Source organism: Lathyrus oleraceus, chromosome 4 (genome assembly GCF_024323335.1).
Source record: "Lathyrus oleraceus cultivar Zhongwan6 chromosome 4, CAAS_Psat_ZW6_1.0, whole genome shotgun sequence".
In the NCBI taxonomy this organism is placed as follows: Eukaryota; Viridiplantae; Streptophyta; class Magnoliopsida; order Fabales; family Fabaceae; genus Lathyrus; species Lathyrus oleraceus.
The window spans coordinates 457,931,844-457,953,318 of NC_066582.1; the positions used below are offsets into that span (position 1 = coordinate 457,931,844).

General features: G+C 36.8%; 1 protein-coding gene across 1 annotated transcript in view; it reads left to right on the forward strand.

The window, feature by feature from the left end:
- Positions 1-431: 431 nt before the first annotated feature.
- LOC127137961 (uncharacterized) overlaps positions 432-21,475 on the forward strand; it is a 34,636-nt gene continuing 13,592 nt past the window's right edge. Inside the window, exons 1-4 of the mRNA XM_051064366.1 lie at positions 432-438; positions 745-764; positions 834-869; positions 956-1,011. Of these exons, the coding sequence (XP_050920323.1) occupies positions 432-438; positions 745-764; positions 834-869; positions 956-1,011 (119 nt within the window). The remainder of the gene's footprint in view (positions 439-744; positions 765-833; positions 870-955; positions 1,012-21,475) is intronic.

Genomic DNA, 21,475 nt, shown 5'->3' on the forward strand with positions numbered 1-21,475 from the left:
ATAAAATATAACCACGGTCCATTTAAATAATTGTTGTGATATGTGAAGTAGTGACACACTTTGAATCCTCACACTTGCAGTTTTATGTTTTTTCATTAAAAAATGGTGTGTTACTTTAATTTCTATTTTTAAATAAATATTAAACACTTTTCATCACAGTCCATATTAACAATCATAGTTAAATATTATGACATTTCACCATAGTTCTTTTTACCACCGTGGTGAAATATATTACCTATAAAAGCTAACTTATGTCAGTCTAGAAGATACTATGCTCAAAGGAAACCCTAAATTCTCCCGTCTTATCCCAATCTCTTAAAAATCCAACATAACTTCTTCAACTAGTATGAATCAAAGAAAGGTTTCAAGAATCTTTGCAAGATGAAACAAGTATTTCATTATTTTGTCTTCATTCTCCACGAATATTTTCAATGAAAGGTATGTTCGTGAAACATTTATGAGTTAATGTTGTTGTTGTTCAAAATATTAGTCTTATTTTTCTTGTTGAAAATATACGTGAAAATAGTGCTTATTATTTTCTTGTTGTTAAGATGATATTATAGTTTTTATATTATTGTTTTTGTTGAGATAAGTACAGAGTTTAAGTTATTGTTGAGGTATGTTGTTTTTTTGTTATGGTAATTTATTGTTTATGTTAACATAAGTTGTTGTTTTTGTTGATAAATATTGTTGTTTCTAGTATTGTAGATATTTTTTGTTAGATTTTTTGATATTTTTATTTAGGTATGTTGTTGTTTTTTAAGGTAAGTCGTTGCTTATGTTAAGGTGAGTTGTTGTTTTGTTGATAAATGTTATTGTTTGTGTTATTCTAGATGTTTTATATTAGGTACGTTGATGTTTTTGTGGAGGTATGTTGTTGTTTTGTTAAGGCAAGTTGTTGTTTATGTTAAGGTAAGTTTTTTTTTGTTGATAAATATTGTTTGTGTTATTGTAGATGTTTTTTATTAGGTATGTTAATGTTTTGTGGAGCTATGTTTTTGTTTTGGTAAGGTAAGTTGTTGTTTATGTTAAGGTAAGTTGTTGTTTTTTTGTGTTGATAAATGTTGTTGTTTGTGTTATTTTAGATGTTTTGTTGAACTATGTTGATGTTTTTGTTGATAATGTTGTTGTTGTTGTCTGTGTTATTGTTAACGTTATTCCTTGTACATTACAACTTTCATTTCGTTTAGCCAACATGTACTAGAAGATGAGTTTATTATATCTTATGTGATTTGAGTGTTTTACTAACCCTTCATTAACTATATAATCTTTCAAATTGAATTAGAAAATAATAATATGAGATATTAAGTTATATAATAAAACAACTTACATTAATCAATGATTTACGAGTTTTTTGTAGCCCATTATTCCTATATTAATCTTTAACAGTTAGAACTTGATTCAATACGTCTGGTTCTTCTACTATCACTTTCTTCACTACTATTTTTGTCTGCAAAGTAATTAAAACTTTGCAGAATGAACTATTAGAAAAATAAATGTTAGTTGAAAAATTAGAAGCATTGAAAAAAATTCTAACCATTAAAAGCAAAATGCAGATAATGGATTGTATAAAGCTCTAACAACATTGATTAGTGTAATTTGTTCTTCTGATATAACTTAATTTGTCATATTATTGATTTCTAAATCAGATAAAGTTATATGTTTAGTGATAAGTTGGTGAAATAAACATTCCACATAAGTTATAATAAACTCAAGTGAACATATCATAATAGTTGGAATTTATAACCGTGGTGAAATTTTATGTGCTACGTTTTTTACTACGGTTAGAATGAACAACCGTGTGAAGTCAAGCTTCTCCAACATTGTGTTTTGATTAATACAGGTTTACTATCTCTAATTCATGTGCATTATTAAAGGATGAGAAAAAGCTCCACGACTCAAGCTATGGTATCAAGACTTGTATCTCAAGCAACATTGACAAGACATTCTTGGAACTTTGAAGATTGATCACATCATTAAAGGCACAAGTTACAATTGTTCATGTGTATTATCATAGTGCTAAGAAATTTCATAGTCAATTCATCTTGATTCATAACATGAATTTTTACATTAAATGGCTTAGCATCTAAATATTACTTAAAGTAATTTTCAAATTTTCATCAGGTGTAAGCTGTTACACATTCTTGTTAATCGGTTACCATTACGAAACTTTAAGTGTTTTTCAAAAACGCATAAGGTGTAACAGATTAACCAGTTTCTGTTAATCGATTACATGTAATCGGTTAACCAAAACTTGTAACCAGTTACACCTTCAAAAAAACTCAATTCTAATAAAATTCTTTAGTTGTGACCAGATACGATTATGTGTTAACCAATTACCATTGAAGCAGTGACACTTTTTGACAAAACTTTTGATTCCAATGGATTCTAAATTTCACCTACCAAACAAGTTGTTGATTCATTGTGTTATACGCATTCCTACAAGTATGATTCATGTATAAATACTTAAGGTTTCATCTTTTGAAAACACACCTCTTTCATTACAATTCAAACTCAATATTTCATCTTTGAAAAACAAGTGTCTTGTGTCATAAGCTTTTGAGTGAAACTTTATGCATTCATTTTCAGTGCATCAATCAAAAGGTTTCATCATTTCTGTTTTGAGGACTTGTATAATATACATGTAAATTGTGTACTTGAAAGGGAAGATAAATTCAAGTAATTGATATACATTATTCAACATCAAACTTCTTGTAAAAAATTGGATTTATGTGTATACCTTACTGTCCGGGATTTTTGGAAAAAAGAGATGATTATTTTCTTTTTCTACTTTGTAAAATCATAAGGGAGTGTTCCTTATTGATTAACTTAGCAACTTGTGTATATATAGTATGATTAGACTTGTAAAAGGTTCTAACAAATAATGAAATCCCTTACATATGGTAAGGGGACTGGAGAACTCTCGGATTGTAAGGTGAACCAGGATATATCCCTGGTGTTCTTTAATTTTCCTTATTTTACAGCTTTTTAAACATCATCAAACCAGAAAGTTAAAGTAACACTTCATTAAAATCAAAAATCGATCAAAGTACTTAATTCACCCTTCCCCCTCTTAGGTGCACTCTAAACTTATAATTGGCATCAGAGCAGGTTATAGGTAACATGTTTCTAAAGATCCAATATGGCTTCCGCAAATCCTGTTTTCAAAGACGGTGGTAGCAGCAATAAACCTCCACTATTTTCTTTAATACGCCAACCTTGAAACTTATATAACTAGCATTATACGTTGATTAAAGTGTTACCAACTTCAAAACATCTCAACATTATTCAAAAAGCAGCGGAAAATCAAATTAAAATACTCGACAAAATCATGTTTGTTCTCAACTTTTAAAATAACGTCATAATAACTCCTCAAAACATTAATTCGAATTTAATAAGTAAAACAAGTGTCTCATGCCTGAAGTTACATGATAAGATCATATCCACTAAAAAAGTAACAAAACTAAATGGAAATAACTTCAAAAGTTATCTTCCATTCATAACAACAACTCTACTCTTGAGTATCTGCAAGATGTCCATGATGGACAACATTAAATCAAATAGGGTGAGAACTCACATCAATAAATTAACGGTATAAGTTGTAAGGTAGAACTCAAACATCTACATATCAACAACAATCACACAACATCATTCTCACACTCAATCCATCATCATACACAAAACAATCACATATTCATCATTTAAAGTATGCAATGAGACTCGCAACCTCAAATAGACTCATATGCATATGGTACCATATCATCACCAATTGGTTCATCCAGGAACCAGGTTCACTCTGCTCAAACCCTGAATCCACCATGCTCGAATTCGGGACAAGTCACCAATCCACCCTACTGGATTCCAACTTGTCTATTTCATCAACAACAATGATATAATGAATGAATGTCACAACACGTCAATGCAACAACAACATAATGTTTAAAGTCCCCTCCCGATAATAAATAAAATATGCATTGACCCAACGATAATAGTTCATATCCTGAACTATTATCTCACAACCACACAATCATATTTCATCAACACAATTCATGCTCATACTCAAAACATGTTCCACTCTTGAACCATAAATTCTCCAATTATCAAGCCTCAATGTAATTCTACTAAATTACTCAACTCAAACATCATCATATAATTAAATTCAATAATTATATTCTTACTAAAAAATTATCAATAATTGAGTAAAATTGTATCATTACTCAGTAGCTCGAAAATTAACCATGCATGCTCAAAACGTCTCAACAAAGTATTTTTATTGATTTATTTGATACACTTAATTCATCAAATGTGATAACAATATATAATTATACTCAAGATAGTTTCCAAGGAAATCTAAACAACTCTACAACAATCTCTGCAACTTAAAATAACTCTAAGATGCTAAAAAATGCTCTACTGCAAACTCCTGCTTATAAAAATAACTCTTATAAACTCAATTTGTTGTTCTAACAACTTTATTGACATCCCTGAATAATAAATATCTCCAACTCAAATCTAAAATATTATCATTTATAATATTAAATTATTATTATTATTATTAAATAAAATAAAGCTCATCAAATTTAACTCTAAACTACTCGAAAACAACTCTTTAAATATATCAGAGTTACTCAAAACATATAAAATATGACTCTAAAGTACTATAAATTACTCAATTGATAACTCTTGCACAATTAAAAATGACTCAAAATAGTCAAATTAACTCTAAATTCATCAATAAAATAATCCATTATTATTATTACTTGTGTCAGTACATCAATAGAGTAATAACCCTTAACACCAAGGCATATCAACACAACTCTGAAACATATCAGAGTTACTCAAATAGTAATTCTGACAAATCTAAGGTAACAAATCTCTCTCTTAAACTTAACATAAATCTAAATATTAATAGAGTTGCTCAAACGCTACTCAATAAAACTCATCAAACAATTCTACCAATCACACTTTCACAACGCTAAACATCTCAAGACTACCCAATAACAATTCTAAACTCATCAAACAACCCCAAAATTATACTTCCTACTAGTCACACATCATATTAGAATAATTATTTAAAATATCAAACAGAGTCGTAATCAAGCAAATGAATATATTATAGAAAGCTTAGAGAGTCTATTTTAAGAATATAATTTTTATTTTAGAACTTAATATAACAATTGGTTCAGTTTAATCAAACAACAAGAATAGGTACTCCCATTGGATAGAATGTTTCTCGTGACTTCAAAATGGCACCAAACATTATATACTTATGATAAAATTATGAAAAAGTCCAATTGAAGATATAATTAAACCCTATTTCCAACACACTTAGTATCACCTCAAAAGAAGTTACGAAATTTCAGTTCTGCATAAACTCTAAAACATAATGTATGAATTCAAAATAGCACGAAAAATTATATACTCGTGATAAAATTATGAAACTCTTCAGTTTAAAATATCGTTAAATTATCTTTCTAACTCAACTGATGACAGAAACTCAAGTTATGTCTGAAATAAGACGACCAATCCCCTTCTACATCTACCAACAATTTTCTACGTTTTTCTTCATATTAAACAAATTCGAAACTCATTTGTTTCGCATATTTGAGTTATTACTGCCCCAAAAATATACAAATAAACATAGCCATTGAAAATTAAACATTCTAACTCTCGCCCTATTGAATAGAACTACAACTCATAGGCAACCACCACACACAAACAGAGCAATAATATCAACAAGGCATTAACAAAGTTATCAACAAGTTTAAACAAGACATCAAGACATATCGATGAGAATATATATCATATTTGAGATTTAAAACATGATCAATCAATCGTCTCAAAGGTTTTGCTCAAACCTTTTTTGCCATAAACATCCAATTCATCACAAAACAACACATCATCACCATTTTCAGAATTCAAAGCAATCAAACAACATACTATTGAAGATTAAAGACTCCTCAATTTGATCCCTTATGCATATACCTGTTATTGAATCAATTATCCCCCCTTACCTTAGGTTTCCAGCAGCAAGCTCTTCTCCAATGATTTTCCTCTCACCTGCTAGCTCTAGGATTCTCCTCTTGCCTCTTTCTCAACTTCTCTAAGAATTGGATGAAACATAACTCTCCCTCACATTTTAGAATATATACCTAGGGTTTTCTACACAATTCATTTTAATTAGATCTCAACACTTTTAATTCACACTATTACCCAAAACTCTTATTATTTTATTTTTTAATTAAATTATTAAACTCATACTAATGATAAATTTAATTTTTCTACCCAATTAGGTATTTTCTTAACTACCCCCAACTTATTCTCCGAAATATCTTCATCGCCCCTTATTTCTCTACTAACTCTTATTTTCATTTTAATTTAATCAATTAAATAATTTCTATTATAAAGCCACAAATCTCTATTTTATTTATTTATAATATTAAATACTAGTTATTTCTAATTTCTACCAACCACCCATGCTCTCACCACACCCTACCAATATCATTACACTCCAACAACACTTGTAATCATCAAATTGATTTTTAAAGATACATTAAACACCAAATAATTAAATAAAATTTTAAATGATTCAATTAAATCAATTAATCGAATTTAGGTTGTTACATTTTCTGGTGAATACTTTGTTTTTTGGAAAATTTGCATGAAGGCTCACTTGGAAGCACAAGGAGAAGAAGTACGGGATGCTGTTGAGAATGATATGTTTGTTCCTACAAGTGTTGTCAACGATGTTGGAACAGTAAAAATTTAAAGTTCATGGAATGAAGATGATAAGAAAAAAATCATTTAAGACAAGAAAGCAATCAACATACTTCAAAGCGCTCTTAGCATGGACGAAGTCTTTCATGTCTCTCAATATACAATGACAAAGAAAATATGAGATACATTGGTAGAAACTTATGAAGGGACCACTGAAGTAAAGAGATCTAGATTGAATACTTTGAGTTAAGAGTGTTAGTTGTTTAGAATGCAGACGGGAGAATCAATCCTCGCATTGCAAAAGAGATATGTACACTTGACCAATCACTTGATTGCTCTCAGTAAGACTTTTACTAACGATGATCTTAATCTTAAAGTGCTTAGGTCTTTAACTAGGGAATGACAACCAAAGGTGACATCAATATCAGAAAAGAAAAGTCTTTCTACCATGACGTCCACTGGACTTTGAAGATTAGAAAAGCATGAGAATAAATAGAAGAAATACAAAGGCATTGCTTTGAAAGTTGACACAAAATAAGAACAAGAAGAAGATGCTTCGGAAGAAGATGAAAACTTCATGCTCCTTATGCAAATTCTTTGTAAGTTTTTTGGCAATAATGAAAAATCCTTGAATTATACAAAAAGAAATAAATTTTTCAGGAAAACGGATGTTTCCACTTTAACATAAAATGTCACTTACTATGAATGAGGAAAGCAAGGACACATAAAGATGAATTGTCCAAAACTCACCAAGAAGAACGACTTCAAAAGTAGAAAAATGACAAAATCCAAAAAGGCCTACACTGCATGGGATGATAATGAATTAAGTTCATCATCCGACTCGGAAAGTGAAGAATGTACAAATCTTGCTTTGATAGAATCACACCATCCAATGATGAATATAAATAGGTTAGTAATGATTTTTCTTCTTATGATAATGATTCTCAAGGTGCAATAGATGAACTACTCAATGAATGTAAAATTATGTACAAAACGGTGTCGACACGAAATAATCAAACTTTATCTCTTGAAGAAAAAATTGACACTATGGAAAAAGATTTTGAAGTTGAAAAACAAAAACATAATTTTATATGCAAAGAGTGTGAGTCACTTTCTTTCCAAATTGTCCAATTGAAAAGAGTTCTTGAAAGATATGAAAAGGGATACACTAGATTGTATGGAGTCCTTAGTTAACAAAGATATTCCAATGACAAAAGTGGAATTGGTTACTCTAAATTTGATAAACCAAGTTCTAGAAAAACTATCTTTGGTAAGGCTAGTGGCCAATCCACAAAAGAGAAAGTGAACAAAGCAAAACATGTTCATCATTATCCTAAGAAAAGATTTGTTAAGAAAAAATCTTATGCTCTTAGATATAGAAGTAATTTTGTTTCTACATGTTTCTATTGTGGTATAATTGGCCACACACCTAATGTTTGCTATGTAAGGAACTTTAGTATTTCCTGTAACACCCTTCTAAAATACCTCAAATATTTAATTAAAATAGTAATATATCAATCAGAGTAATTATGCAATTAAGGGTGTCACACAATCATTTCACACCATTCACCAATTAACTGTCATGCTCCTTTATTAATTCAAAACATAAAGCATTTGCACAATACGCAGCGGATAGAAATCTCATCAATCATTGTAAAACATGTAACACATTACATGTAAAATGGTTCAACAACCAACAATAAAACAATTAAAACATCCCATCCCGATGTTACATCTATCAGAGCATGACCCACTAAGGAGACTACACTAGACTCCAAGCACTAGCTTCTACTCAATCACTGCTCGTTACCTGAAAAATAGTTGTAAGGGTGAGTTCCTCAATCGACGTAATAAGCATTATAAAATATCATGTAATACTAAGTAATTTAACACATATCATCACCCTAATCAGATTACACATATACAGCAACGGCAATATCAACTCATAATCATCGTCATCATCATACTCAAACTCAACACAACCATAAAACACACGTATAATATTGGAATACATCCATTCATATTATACGCCATACATACATACATTATGCAATGAGACTCCATGCATGCGGTACCGACTATTCGTGAACATATAGTTCAACCTCACCGACCAAATCCAGGTACGGCTACCAAGCTCACTAGTCCCACTCATTTGAGACCTAGTGACTCACTCACTAATTCCTCACCATGGGAATTAGCTACCACCCCAAGGGCTATGATATGCACGCTAATCACCTAGCATGCAAACATCAACAACAATCCATAATACTAACTCACTAATTCCTCACCATGGGAATTAGCTACCACCATAAAGGCCACAATATGCAAGCTAAATCACTTAGTCATGCAAACATCAACAATCATCCACAATGGACATATGCTCGCACTCTAAGCCATAAACAGTCCATTCATAATTTCAGACATGATAGATACATTCACAACATTATGCATATCATCATACATCATCAACATATTCACCACATAATCATATCATGTCATACCATATAATCAATCACAGCATTAGCACACTCTACTAATACCTATACTACTCAAAACAACGGGAAATGATCCCTACTCTATCATACATCAGCTAATTTACATTACTCAGCTGAACAACCAAAAACTGCACAACAACAGCACAGAAAAATCACAATCCTGCCCATACGCGTATTGCCTAGTCCCATACGCGTATGGCCCAATTCTCAGCCAATTCCATACGCGTATCACCTGTCCCATACGCGTATGCTACGCGTACCACTTCCTCATACGCGTACCAACAGAGACCAAACCACGTTCAAAACATCATCTTCCTCATCCATACGCGTAATGCCTAGTGCCATACGCGTACCAGACCATCTCATACGCGTATTGCCTAGTGCCATACGCGTATGACCAGAAACCAGATTTCCAGATCTGCTATGGTCTTCTCTGCTACGAGATCTACCAATTTCAACCTCCTACAATCCAATTTTTCACAGTAATCGTTCATATCATCTAACCCGAATCATACCCTATTCAATTTCACCAATTCTAACATTTTTACATCTAATTCCTACGAATTCCTCTCAATCATAATCCAATTTCGTTCATCCAAAAGTTCACAATTTCATCATGCATCATTCCGAATAGAGTCAAATCAATGGTCTATCACTACCCACTACATGTTATCCCATAATACCCATTAATCGACGATAAACCCCCTTACCTGAGTTAATCCGGCAAATCCTGCAGCTTCAAGCTCTTCCTCTCTCCAACCCTTGTTCTCTGGTTCTCTTTTGCCCTTTTTCCACTTTTCTGCCCCTTTTTCCTTTTCACGTGAAAAATAAACCTTTTTACTGAAGGGGACTTTTTCTAAATTCCAACTTTTATTCCAATAAAATAATAACCCAATAATAATAATTCCAATAATAATATTCCAATTATTTAATTAAATTAATAAATATATTATTAACTTAAATTAAATAATTATCTTATTTTATCGGGGTGTTACAACTCTCCCCCACTAAAAGAGTTTTCGTCCTCGAAAACATACCTCAAGCGAATAACTCAGGATAAGACTCCTTCATCTGACTCTCAAGTTCCCAAGTTACATGGCCACCTGCTGGTCCTCCCCAAGCTACCTTTACCAAAGCAATCTCTTTACCCCGCAACTGCTTCAACTCTCGATCCTCAATCCTCATAGGTGATGTTTCAACAGTAAGGTTATCTCTCACCTGGACATCATCTACTTGGACCACATGCGACGGATCATGAATGTACCTCCTCAACTGAGACACATGAAAAACTTCATGCAAATTCGCAAGTGACGGCGGTAAAGCGATACGATAGGCTACCTCCCCTATCCTCTCCAAAATCTGATAAGGACCAATAAATCGAGGTGTCAACTTCTTCGACTTTAAAGCTCGACCAACCCCAGTTATCGGAGTAACACGAAGAAACACATGATCCCCTTCTTGAAACTCAAGTGACTTCCTTCTCTTGTCGTGATAACTCTTCTGACGACTCTGAGCAATTCTCATCTTCTCCTGAATCATCTTAATCTTTTCCGTAGTCTGTTGAACAATCTCCGGTCCAACCACAGCACTCTCACCGGACTCATACCAACATAAAGGTGTCCGACATCTCCTACCATACAAAGCTTCAAACGGTGCCATACCAATGCTCGAATGAAAACTATTGTTGTAGGTAAACTCAATCAAAGGTAAATAACAATCCCAAGCACCTCCCTTTTCCAAAACACAAGCCCTCAAAAGATCCTCTAGTGACTGAATCGTCCTCTCAGTCTGACCATCAGTCTGCGGATGATATGCAGAACTCAATCTCAGCTTAGTTCCCAAAGCCCTCTGCAAATCTTCCCAGAACTTCGATGTAAATCTAGGATCTCTGTCCGAAACAATACTCGACGGAATACCATGCAAACTTACAATTTTCTCAATATACAACTCAGCTAATCTCTCCAACGGATAATCCATTCTGATCGGAATGAAATGAGCCGATTTCGTCAATCTGTCGACAATCACCCAAATAGCTTCAAAATTCTTAATTGTCCTCGGTAAACCAGAAACAAAATCCATACTGATACTGTCCCACTTCCACTCTGGAATAGCCAACGGTTGCATTAGTCCTGACGGCTTCTGATGCTCAATCTTTGACTTCTGACAAGTCAAACAAGAATAAACAAAACTTGCAATTTCTCTTTTCATTCCCGGCCACCAAAATAACTTTTTCAAATCATGATACATCTTCGTAGCTCCAGGATGAATACTCAGGCCACTACGATGTCCTTCCTCAAGAATACTCTTCTTAAGTTCGGTAACATCCGGAATACACACCCGATTACCAAATTTCAAAACACCATTCTCATCAACTCTGAATTCACCACCTTGACCTTGGTTCACTAGAGTCAACTTATCAACCAAAAGCACATCGGATTTCCGACCCTCTCTAATCTCATCCAGAATACCACTCGTTAACTTTAACATTCCCAATTTAACACTATTGTGAGTACTCTCACACACCAAACTCAAGTCTCTAAACTGCTCAATTAAATCCAATTCCTTAACCATTAACATAGACATATGCAATGATTTCCGACTCAATGCATCAGCCACTACGTTTGCTTTACCCGGATGGTAATTCAAACCAAAGTCATAATCCTTCAGAAACTCTAACCATCTCCTCTGTCTCATATTCAGCTCTTTCTGATCAAACAAATACTTTAAACTTTTATGGTCACTGAAAACCTCAAATCTTGACCCGTACAAGTAATGCCTCCATAACTTCAGAACAAATACCACAGCTGCCAACTCTAAATCGTGTGTCGGATAGTTCCTCTCATGAACCCTCAGTTGTCTCGAAGCATAAGCTACAACCTGCTTACTCTGCATCAAAACACCACCCAAACCCAACAATGAAGCATCACAGTAAACCTCAAATGGTTCCGACGAACTCGGTAATATCAGAATAGGAGCAGTAGTCAACCTTCCCTTTAACTCTTGGAAACCTTCTTCACATTTTGAGTCCCAAACAAACGCTTGCCCCTTTCTAGTCAACATCGTCAACGGTAACGCCAACTTAGAAAATCCCTTAATGAATTTCCTATAATAACCTGCAAGTCCAAGAAAACTCCTTATCTCAGAAACTGACTTCGGAGCTTCCCACTTAGATACCGCTTCTATCTTAGAAGGATCAACAGCAACACCATCTCTTGAAATCACATGACCAAGAAAACTAACCTCTTCTAACCAAAATTCACACTTAGACAGTTTAGCAAATAACTTCTTTTCCCGCAGAACTCCCAAAACCACTCTCAAATGTTCAGCATGCTCCTCTTCAGATTTCGAATACACCAAAATATCGTCAATAAACACCACAACAAACTTGTCTAGGTACGGATGGAAAATCCTATTCATATACTCCATAAATACTCCAGGCGCATTAGTCACACCAAAAGGCATTACAGAATACTCATAATGTCCATACCTTGTTCTGAAAGCAGTCTTCTGAATATCCTCAGTTTTCACACGTATCTGATGATACCCAGATCTCAAATCTATTTTGCTGAACACACTCGCACCAACCAACTGATCCATCAAATCATCAATCCTCGGCAAAGGATACCGATTCTTGATCGTCACTTTATTCAGTTGCCTGTAGTCCACACACAACCTCATAGTACCTTCTTTCTTCTTAACCAAAAACACTGGTGCACCCCACGGTGACACACTCGGACGAATAAATTTCTTATCCAACAGATCTTCCAACTGACTCTTCAATTCAGTTAACTCAACAGCAGACATACGGTACGGAGCCATCGACACCGGCCTAGTACCAGGTACCAAATCAATCGAGAACTCAACTTCACGCTCTGGCGGTAATTCATTCACTTCTTCAGGAAACACATCAGGAAAATCACACACCACGGCTAGATCGCAAATCACCAGTTTATCTTTAGCCTCCAAAGTCGCTAACAGCATAAACAACTCTGCCCCATCTGCTACCGCCTCATTCACCTGCCTCGCTGATAGAAACAAACTCTTTCCTTCCTCAATCTCAGGAAAAATCACAGTCTTATCAAAACAATTGATATAGACTCGGTTAAACACCAACCAGTTCATACCCAGGATAACATCAACCTGCACTAGTGGAAGACACACGAGGTCCATCCCAAAGTCTCTACCAAAAATACTCAAAGGACAATTTAAACAAACTGAAGTAGTAGTCACTGAACCCTTCGCAGGAGTATCAATCACCATACTACCATGCATCTCAGATATCTCTAACTTAAGTTTCACAGCACAATCCAAAGATATAAAGGAATGAGTCGCACCTGTGTCAATAATAGCTACAAGAGGAAAGCCATTAATATAACACGTACCTCGGATCAAACGATCATCTACAGAAGTCTCAGAACCCGATAAAGCAAAGACCTTGCCTCCCGACTGGTTCTCTCTCTTCGGCTTAGGACACTGTGGACTGATATGACCCACTTCTCCACAGTTGAAACAAGTCACAGTCTTCAACCGGCAATCTGCAGCCAAGTGACCACCTTTGCCACACTTAAAACACTTCTTCTCATTACTGGTACACTCATGGATACGATGTCCAGCCTGACCACATCTGAAACATTTAGCAGGGGCACTGGAGTCTCCCCCACTAGACCTCTTCATCCCACTCTGTCGCTGGAAACCTTTGCCAGCTGCATACGGTTTCCCACGATCATTCTGATTCTTGCCTTTCCCATCAACCCTTTGCTGATAGCTCTCTGCTCTAGCCTTGGTATCCTGTTCAAAAATCCTGCAACAGTCAACCAAATCGGAAAACACTCTAATCCGCTGATACCCAATAGCCTGCTTGATCTCGGGACGTAACCCGTTCTCAAACTTCACACATTTCGAAAATTCCCCAGTAGCCTCGTTATAGGGAGTGTAATACTTCGACAGCTCTGTGAACTTAGCAGCATACTCAGTAACAGACCGGTTGCCCTGCTTCAATTCCAAGAACTCTATCTCTTTCTTTCCTCTGACATCCTCTGGAAAGTACTTCCTCAGGAATCTCTCTCTGAACACCGCCCAAGTGATCTCAGTATTCCCAGCAGCTTCCAACTCAGTGCGGGTAGCAACCCACCAATCATCTGCTTCTTCTGACAGCATATGCGTACCGAACCTGACCTTCTGGTTATCGGCACACTCAGTCACTCGGAAGATCCTCTCGATCTCCTTCAACCACTTCTGAGCACCATCTGGATCGTATGCTCCCTTGAACATTGGAGGATTGTTCTTCTGGAACTCACTCAGTTGACGAGCAGCTCCCAGTCCCACAACATTCGGATTTCCTCCAAGTACTCCAGCTAGCATACCCAGAGCCTCAGCAATCGCAGCATCGTCTCTACCTCTTCCAGCCATCTCTATTCTGAAAACCCAACAAGCTAAACAATAAGTATTGATAGGGTTACACAACACCTATCCCGTACAGGGGAAACAGAATAATTACGACTCGACTCGACCAACTATGCTCTGATACCACTAATGTAACACCCTTCTAAAATACCCCAAATATTTAATTAAAATAGTAATATATCAATCAGAGTAATTATGCAATTAAGGGTGTCACACAATCATTTCACACCATTCACCAATTAACTGTCATGCTCCTTATTAATTCAAAACATAAAGCATTTGCACAATACGCAGCGGATAGAAATCTCATCAATCATTGTAAAACATGTAACACATTACATGTAAAATGGTTCAACAAACCACAATAAAACAATTAAAACATCCCATCCCGATGTTACATCTATCAGAGCATGACCCACTAAGGAGACTACACTAGACTCCAAGCACTAGCTTCTACTCAATCACTGCTCGTTACCTGAAAAATAGTTGTAAGGGTGAGTTCCTCAATCGATAATAAGCATTATAAAATATCATGTAATGCTAAGTAATTTAACACATATCATCACCCTAATCAGATTACACATATCAGCAACGGCAATATCAACTCATAATCATCATCATCATCATACTCAAACTCAACACAACCATAAACACACGTATAATATTGGAATACATCCATTCATATTATACGCCATACATACATACATTATGCAATGAGACTCCATGCATGCGGTACCGACTATTCGTGAACATATAGTTCAACCTCACCGACCAAATCCAGGTACGGCTACCAAGCTCACTAGTCCCACTCATTTGAGACCTAGTGACTCACTCACTAATTCCTCACCATGGGAATTAGCTACCACCCCAAGGGCTATGATATGCACGCTAATCACCTAGCATGCAAACATCAACAACAATCCATAATACTAACTCACTAATTCCTCACCATGGGAATTAGCTACCACCATAAAGGCCACAATATGCAAGCTAAATCACTTAGTCATGCAAACATCAACAATCATCCACAATGGACATATGCTCGCACTCTAAGCCATAAACAGTCCATTCATAATTTCAGACATGATAGATACATTCACAACATTATGCATATCATCATACATCATCAACATATTCACCACATAATCATATCATGTCATACCATATAATCAATCACAGCATTAGCACACTCTACTAATACCTATACTACTCAAAACAACGGGAAATGATCCCTACTCTATCATACATCAGCTAATTACATTACTCAGCTGAACAACCAAAACTGCACAACAACAGCACAGAAAAATCACAATCCTGCCCATACGCGTATTGCCTAGTCCCATACGCGTATGGCCCAATTCTCAGCCAATTCCATACGCGTATCACCTGTCCCATACGCGTATGCTACGCGTACCACTTCCTCATACGCGTACCAACAGAGACCAAACCACGTTCAAAACATCATCTTCCTCATCCATACGCGTAATGCCTAGTGCCATACGCGTACCAGACCATCTCATACGCGTATTGCCTAGTGCCATACGCGTATGACCAGAAACCAGATTTCCAGATCTGCTATGGTCTTCTCTGCTACGAGATCTACCAATTTCAACCTCCTACAATCCAATTTTTCACAGTAATCGTTCATATCATCTAAACCGAATCATACCCTATTCAATTTCACCAATTCTAACATTTTTACATCTAATTCCTACGAATTCCTCTCAATCATAATCCAATTTCGTTCATCCAAAAGTTCACAATTTCATCATGCATCATTCCGAATAGAGTCAAATCAATGGTCTATCACTACCCACTACATGTTATCCCATAATACCCATTAATCGACGATAAACCCCCTTACCTGAGTTAATCCGGCAAATCCTGCAGCTTCAAGCTCTTCCTCTCTCAACCCTTGTTCTCTGGTTCTCTTTGCCTTTTTCCACTTTTCTGCCCTTTTTCCTTTTCACGTGAAAAATAAACCTTTTTACTGAAGGGGACTTTTTCTAAATTCCAACTTTTATTCCAATAAAATAATAACCCAATAATAATAATTCCAATAATAATATTCCAATTATTTAATTAAATTAATAAATATATTATTAACTTAAATTAAATAATTATCTTATTTTATCGGGGTGTTACAACTCTCCCCCACTAAAAGAGTTTTCGTCCTCGAAAACATACCTCAAGCGAATAACTCAGGATAAGACTCCTTCATCTGACTCTCAAGTTCCCAAGTCACATTGCCACCTGCTGGTCCTCCCCAAGCTACCTTTACCAAAGCAATCTCTTTACCCCGCAACTGCTTCAACTCTCGATCCTCAATCCTCATAGGTGATGTTTCAACAGTCAGGTTATCTCTCACCTGGACATCATCTACTTGGACCACATGCGACGGATCATGAATGTACCTCCTCAACTGAGACACATGAAAAACTTCATGCAAATTCGCAAGTGACGGCGGTAAAGCGATACGATAGGCTACCTCCCTATCCTCTCCAAAATCTGATAAGGACCAATAAATCGAGGTGTCAACTTCTTCGACTTCAAAGCTCGACCAACCCCAGTTATCGGAGTAACACGAAGAAACACATGATCCCCTCTTGAAACTCAAGTGACTTCCTTCTCTTGTCGTGATAACTCTTCTGACGACTCTGAGCAATTCTCATCTTCTCCTGAATCATCTTAATCTTTTCCGTAGTTTGTTGAACAATCTCCGGTCCAACCACAGCACTCTCACCGGACTCATACCAACATAAAGGTGTCCGACATCTCCTACCATACAAAGCTTCAAACGGTGCCATACCAATGCTCGAATGAAAACTATTGTTGTAGGTAAACTCAATCAAAGGTAAATAACAATCCCAAGCACCTCCCTTTTCCAAAACACAAGCCCTCAAAAGATCCTCTAGTGACTGAATCGTCCTCTCAGTCTGACCATCAGTCTGCGGATGATATGCAGAACTCAATCTCAGCTTAGTTCCCAAAGCCCTCTGCAAACCTTCCCAGAACTTCGATGTAAATCTAGGATCTCTGTCCGAAACAATACTCGACGGAATACCATGCAAACTTACAATTTTCTCAATATACAACTCAGCTAATCTCTCTAACGGATAATCCATTCTGATCGGAATGAAATGAGCCGATTTCGTCAATCTGTCAACAATCACCCAAATAGCTTCAAAATTCTTAATTGTCCTCGGTAAACCAGAAACAAAATCCATACTGATACTATCCCACTTCCACTCTGGAATAGCCAACGGTTGCATTAGCCCAGACGGCTTCTGATGCTCAATCTTTGACTTCTGACAAGTCAAACAAGAATAAACAAAACTCGCAATTTCTCTTTTCATTCCCGGCCACCAAAATAACTTTTTCAAATCATGATACATCTTCGTAGCTCCAGGATGAATACTCAGGCCACTACGATGTCCTTCCTCAAGAATACTCTTCTTAAGTTCGGTAACATCCGGAATACACACCCGATTACCAAATTTCAAAACACCATTCTCATCAACTCTGAATTCACCACCTTGACCTTGATTCACTAGAGTCAACTTATCAACCAAAAGCACATCGGATTTCTGACCCTCTCTAATCTCATCCAGAATACCACTCGTTAACTTCAACATTCCCAATTTAACACTATTGTGAGTACTCTCACACACCAAACTCAAGTCTCTAAACTGCTCAATTAAATCCAATTCCTTAACCATTAACATAGACATATGCAATGATTTCCGACTCAATGCATCAGCCACTACGTTTGCTTTACCCGGATGGTAATTCAAACCAAAGTCATAATCCTTCAGAAACTCTAACCATCTCCTCTGTCTCATATTCAGCTCTTTCTGATCAAACAAATACTTTAAACTTTTATGGTCACTGAAAACCTCAAATCTTGACCCGTACAAGTAATGCCTCCATAACTTCAGAACAAATACCACAGCTGCCAACTCTAAATCGTGTGTCGGATAGTTCCTCTCATGAACCCTCAGTTGTCTCGAAGCATAAGCTACAACCTGCTTATTCTGCATCAAAACACCACCCAAACCCAACAATGAAGCATCACAGTAAACCTCAAATGGTTCCGACGAACTCGGTAATATCAGAATAGGAGCAGTAGTCAACCTTCTCTTTAACTCTTGGAAACCTTCTTCACATTTTGAGTCCCAAACAAACGCTTGCCCCTTTCTAGTCAACATCGTCAACGGTAACGCCAACTTAGAAAATCCCTCAATGAATTTCCTATAATAACCTGCAAGTCCAAGAAAACTCCTTATCTCAGAAACTGACTTCGGAGCTTCCCACTTAGATACCGCTTCTATCTTAGAAGGATCAACAGCAACACCACCTCTTGAAATCACATGACCAAGAAAACTAACCTCTTCTAACCAAAATTCACACTTAGACAGTTTAGCAAATAACTTCTTTTCTCGTAGAACTCCCAAAACCACTCTCAAATGTTCAGCATGCTCTTCTTCAGATTTCGAATACACCAAAATATCGTCAATAAACACCACAACAAACTTGTCTAGGTACGGATGGAAAATCCTATTCATATACTCCATAAATACTCCAGGCGCATTAGTCACACCAAAAGGCATTACAGAATACTCATAATGTCCATACCTTGTTCTGAAAGCAGTCTTCTGAATATCCTCAGTTTTCACACGTATCTGATGATACCCAGATCTCAAATCTATTTTGCTGAACACACTCGCACCAACCAACTGATCCATCAAATCATCAATCCTCGGCAAAGGATACCGATTCTTGATCGTCACTTTATTCAGTTGCCTGTAGTCCACACACAACCTCATAGTACCTTCTTTCTTCTTAACCAACAACACTGGTGCACCCCACGGTGACACACTCGGACGAATAAATTTCTTATCCAACAGATCTTCCAACTGACTCTTCAATTCAGTTAACTCAACAGCAGACATACGGTACGGAGCCATCGATATCGGCCTAGTACCAGGTACCAAATCAATCGAGAACTCAACTTCACGCTCTGGCGGTAATTCATTCACTTCTTCAGGAAACACATCAGGAAAATCACACACCACGGCTAGATCGCAAATCACCAGTTTATCTTTAGCCTCCAAAGTCGCTAACAGCATAAACAACTCTGCCCCATCTGCTACTGCCTCATTCACCTGCCTCGCTGATAGAAACAAACTCTTTCCTTCCTCAATCTCAGGAAAAATCACAGTCTTATCAAAACAATTGATATAGACTCGGTTAAACACCAACCAGTTCATACCCAGGATAACATCAACCTGCACTAGTGGAAGACACACGAGGTCCATCCCAAAGTCTCTACCAAAAATACTCAAAGGACAATTTAAACAAACTGAAGTAGTAGTCACTGAACCCTTCGCAGGAGTATCAATCACCATACTACCATGCATCTCAGATATCTCTAACTTAAGTTTCACAGCACAATCCAAAGATATAAAGGAATGAGTCGCACCTGTGTCAATAATAGCTACAAGAGGAAAGCCATTAATATAACACGTACCTCGGATCAAACGATCATCTGCAGAAGTCTCAGAACCCGATAAAGCAAAGACCTTGCCTCCCGACTGGTTCTCTCTCTTCGGCTTAGGACACTGTGGACTGATATGACCCACTTCTCCACAGTTGAAACAAGTCACAGTCTTCAACCGGCAATCTGCAGCCAAGTGACCACCTTTGCCACACTTAAAACACTTCTTCTCATTACTGGTACACTCATGGATACGATGTCCAGCCTGACCACATCTGAAACACTTAGCAGGGGCACTGGAGTCTCCCCCACTAGGCCTCTTCATCCCACTCTGTCTCTGGAAACCTTTGCCAGCTGCATACGGTTTCCCACGATCATTCTGATTCTTGCCTTTCCTATCAACCCTTTGCTGATAGCTCTCTGCTCTAGCCTTGGTATCCTGTTCAAAAATCCTGCAACAGTCAACCAAATCGGAAAACACTCTAATCCGCTGATACCCAATAGCCTGCTTGATCTCGGGACGTAACCCGTTCTCAAACTTCACACATTTCGAAAATTCCCCAGTAGCCTCGTTATAGGGAGTGTAATACTTCGACAGCTCTGTGAACTTAGCAGCATACTCAGTAACAGACCGGTTGCCCTGCTTCAATTCCAAGAACTCTATCTCTTTCTTTCCTCTGACATCCTCTGGAAAGTACTTCCTCAGGAATCTCTCTCTGAACACCGCCCAAGTGATCTCAGTATTCCCAGCAGCTTCCAACTCAGTGCGGGTAGCAACCCACCAATCATCTGCTTCTTCTGACAGCATATGCGTACCGAACCTGACCTTCTGGTTATCGGCACACTCAGTCACTCGGAAGATCCTCTCGATCTCCTTCAACCACTTCTGAGCACCATCTGGATCGTATGCTCCCTTGAACATTGGAGGATTGTTCTTCTGGAACTCACTCAGTTGACGAGCAGCTCCCATTCCCACAACATTCGGATTTCCTCCAAGTACTCCAGCTAGCATACCCAGAGCCTCAGCAATCGCAGCATCGTCTCTACCTCTTCCAGCCATCTCTATTCTGAAAACCCAACAAGCTAAACAATAAGTATTGATAGGGTTACACAACACCTATCCCGTACAGGGGAAACAGAATAATTACGACTCGACTCGACCAACTATGCTCTGATACCACTAATGTAACACCCTTCTAAAATACCCCAAATATTTAATTAAAATAGTAATATATCAATCAGAGTAATTATGCAATTAAGGGTGTCACACAATCATTTCACACCATTCACCAATTAACTGTCATGCTCCTTTATTAATTCAAAACATAAAGCATTTGCACAATACGCAGCGGATAGAAATCTC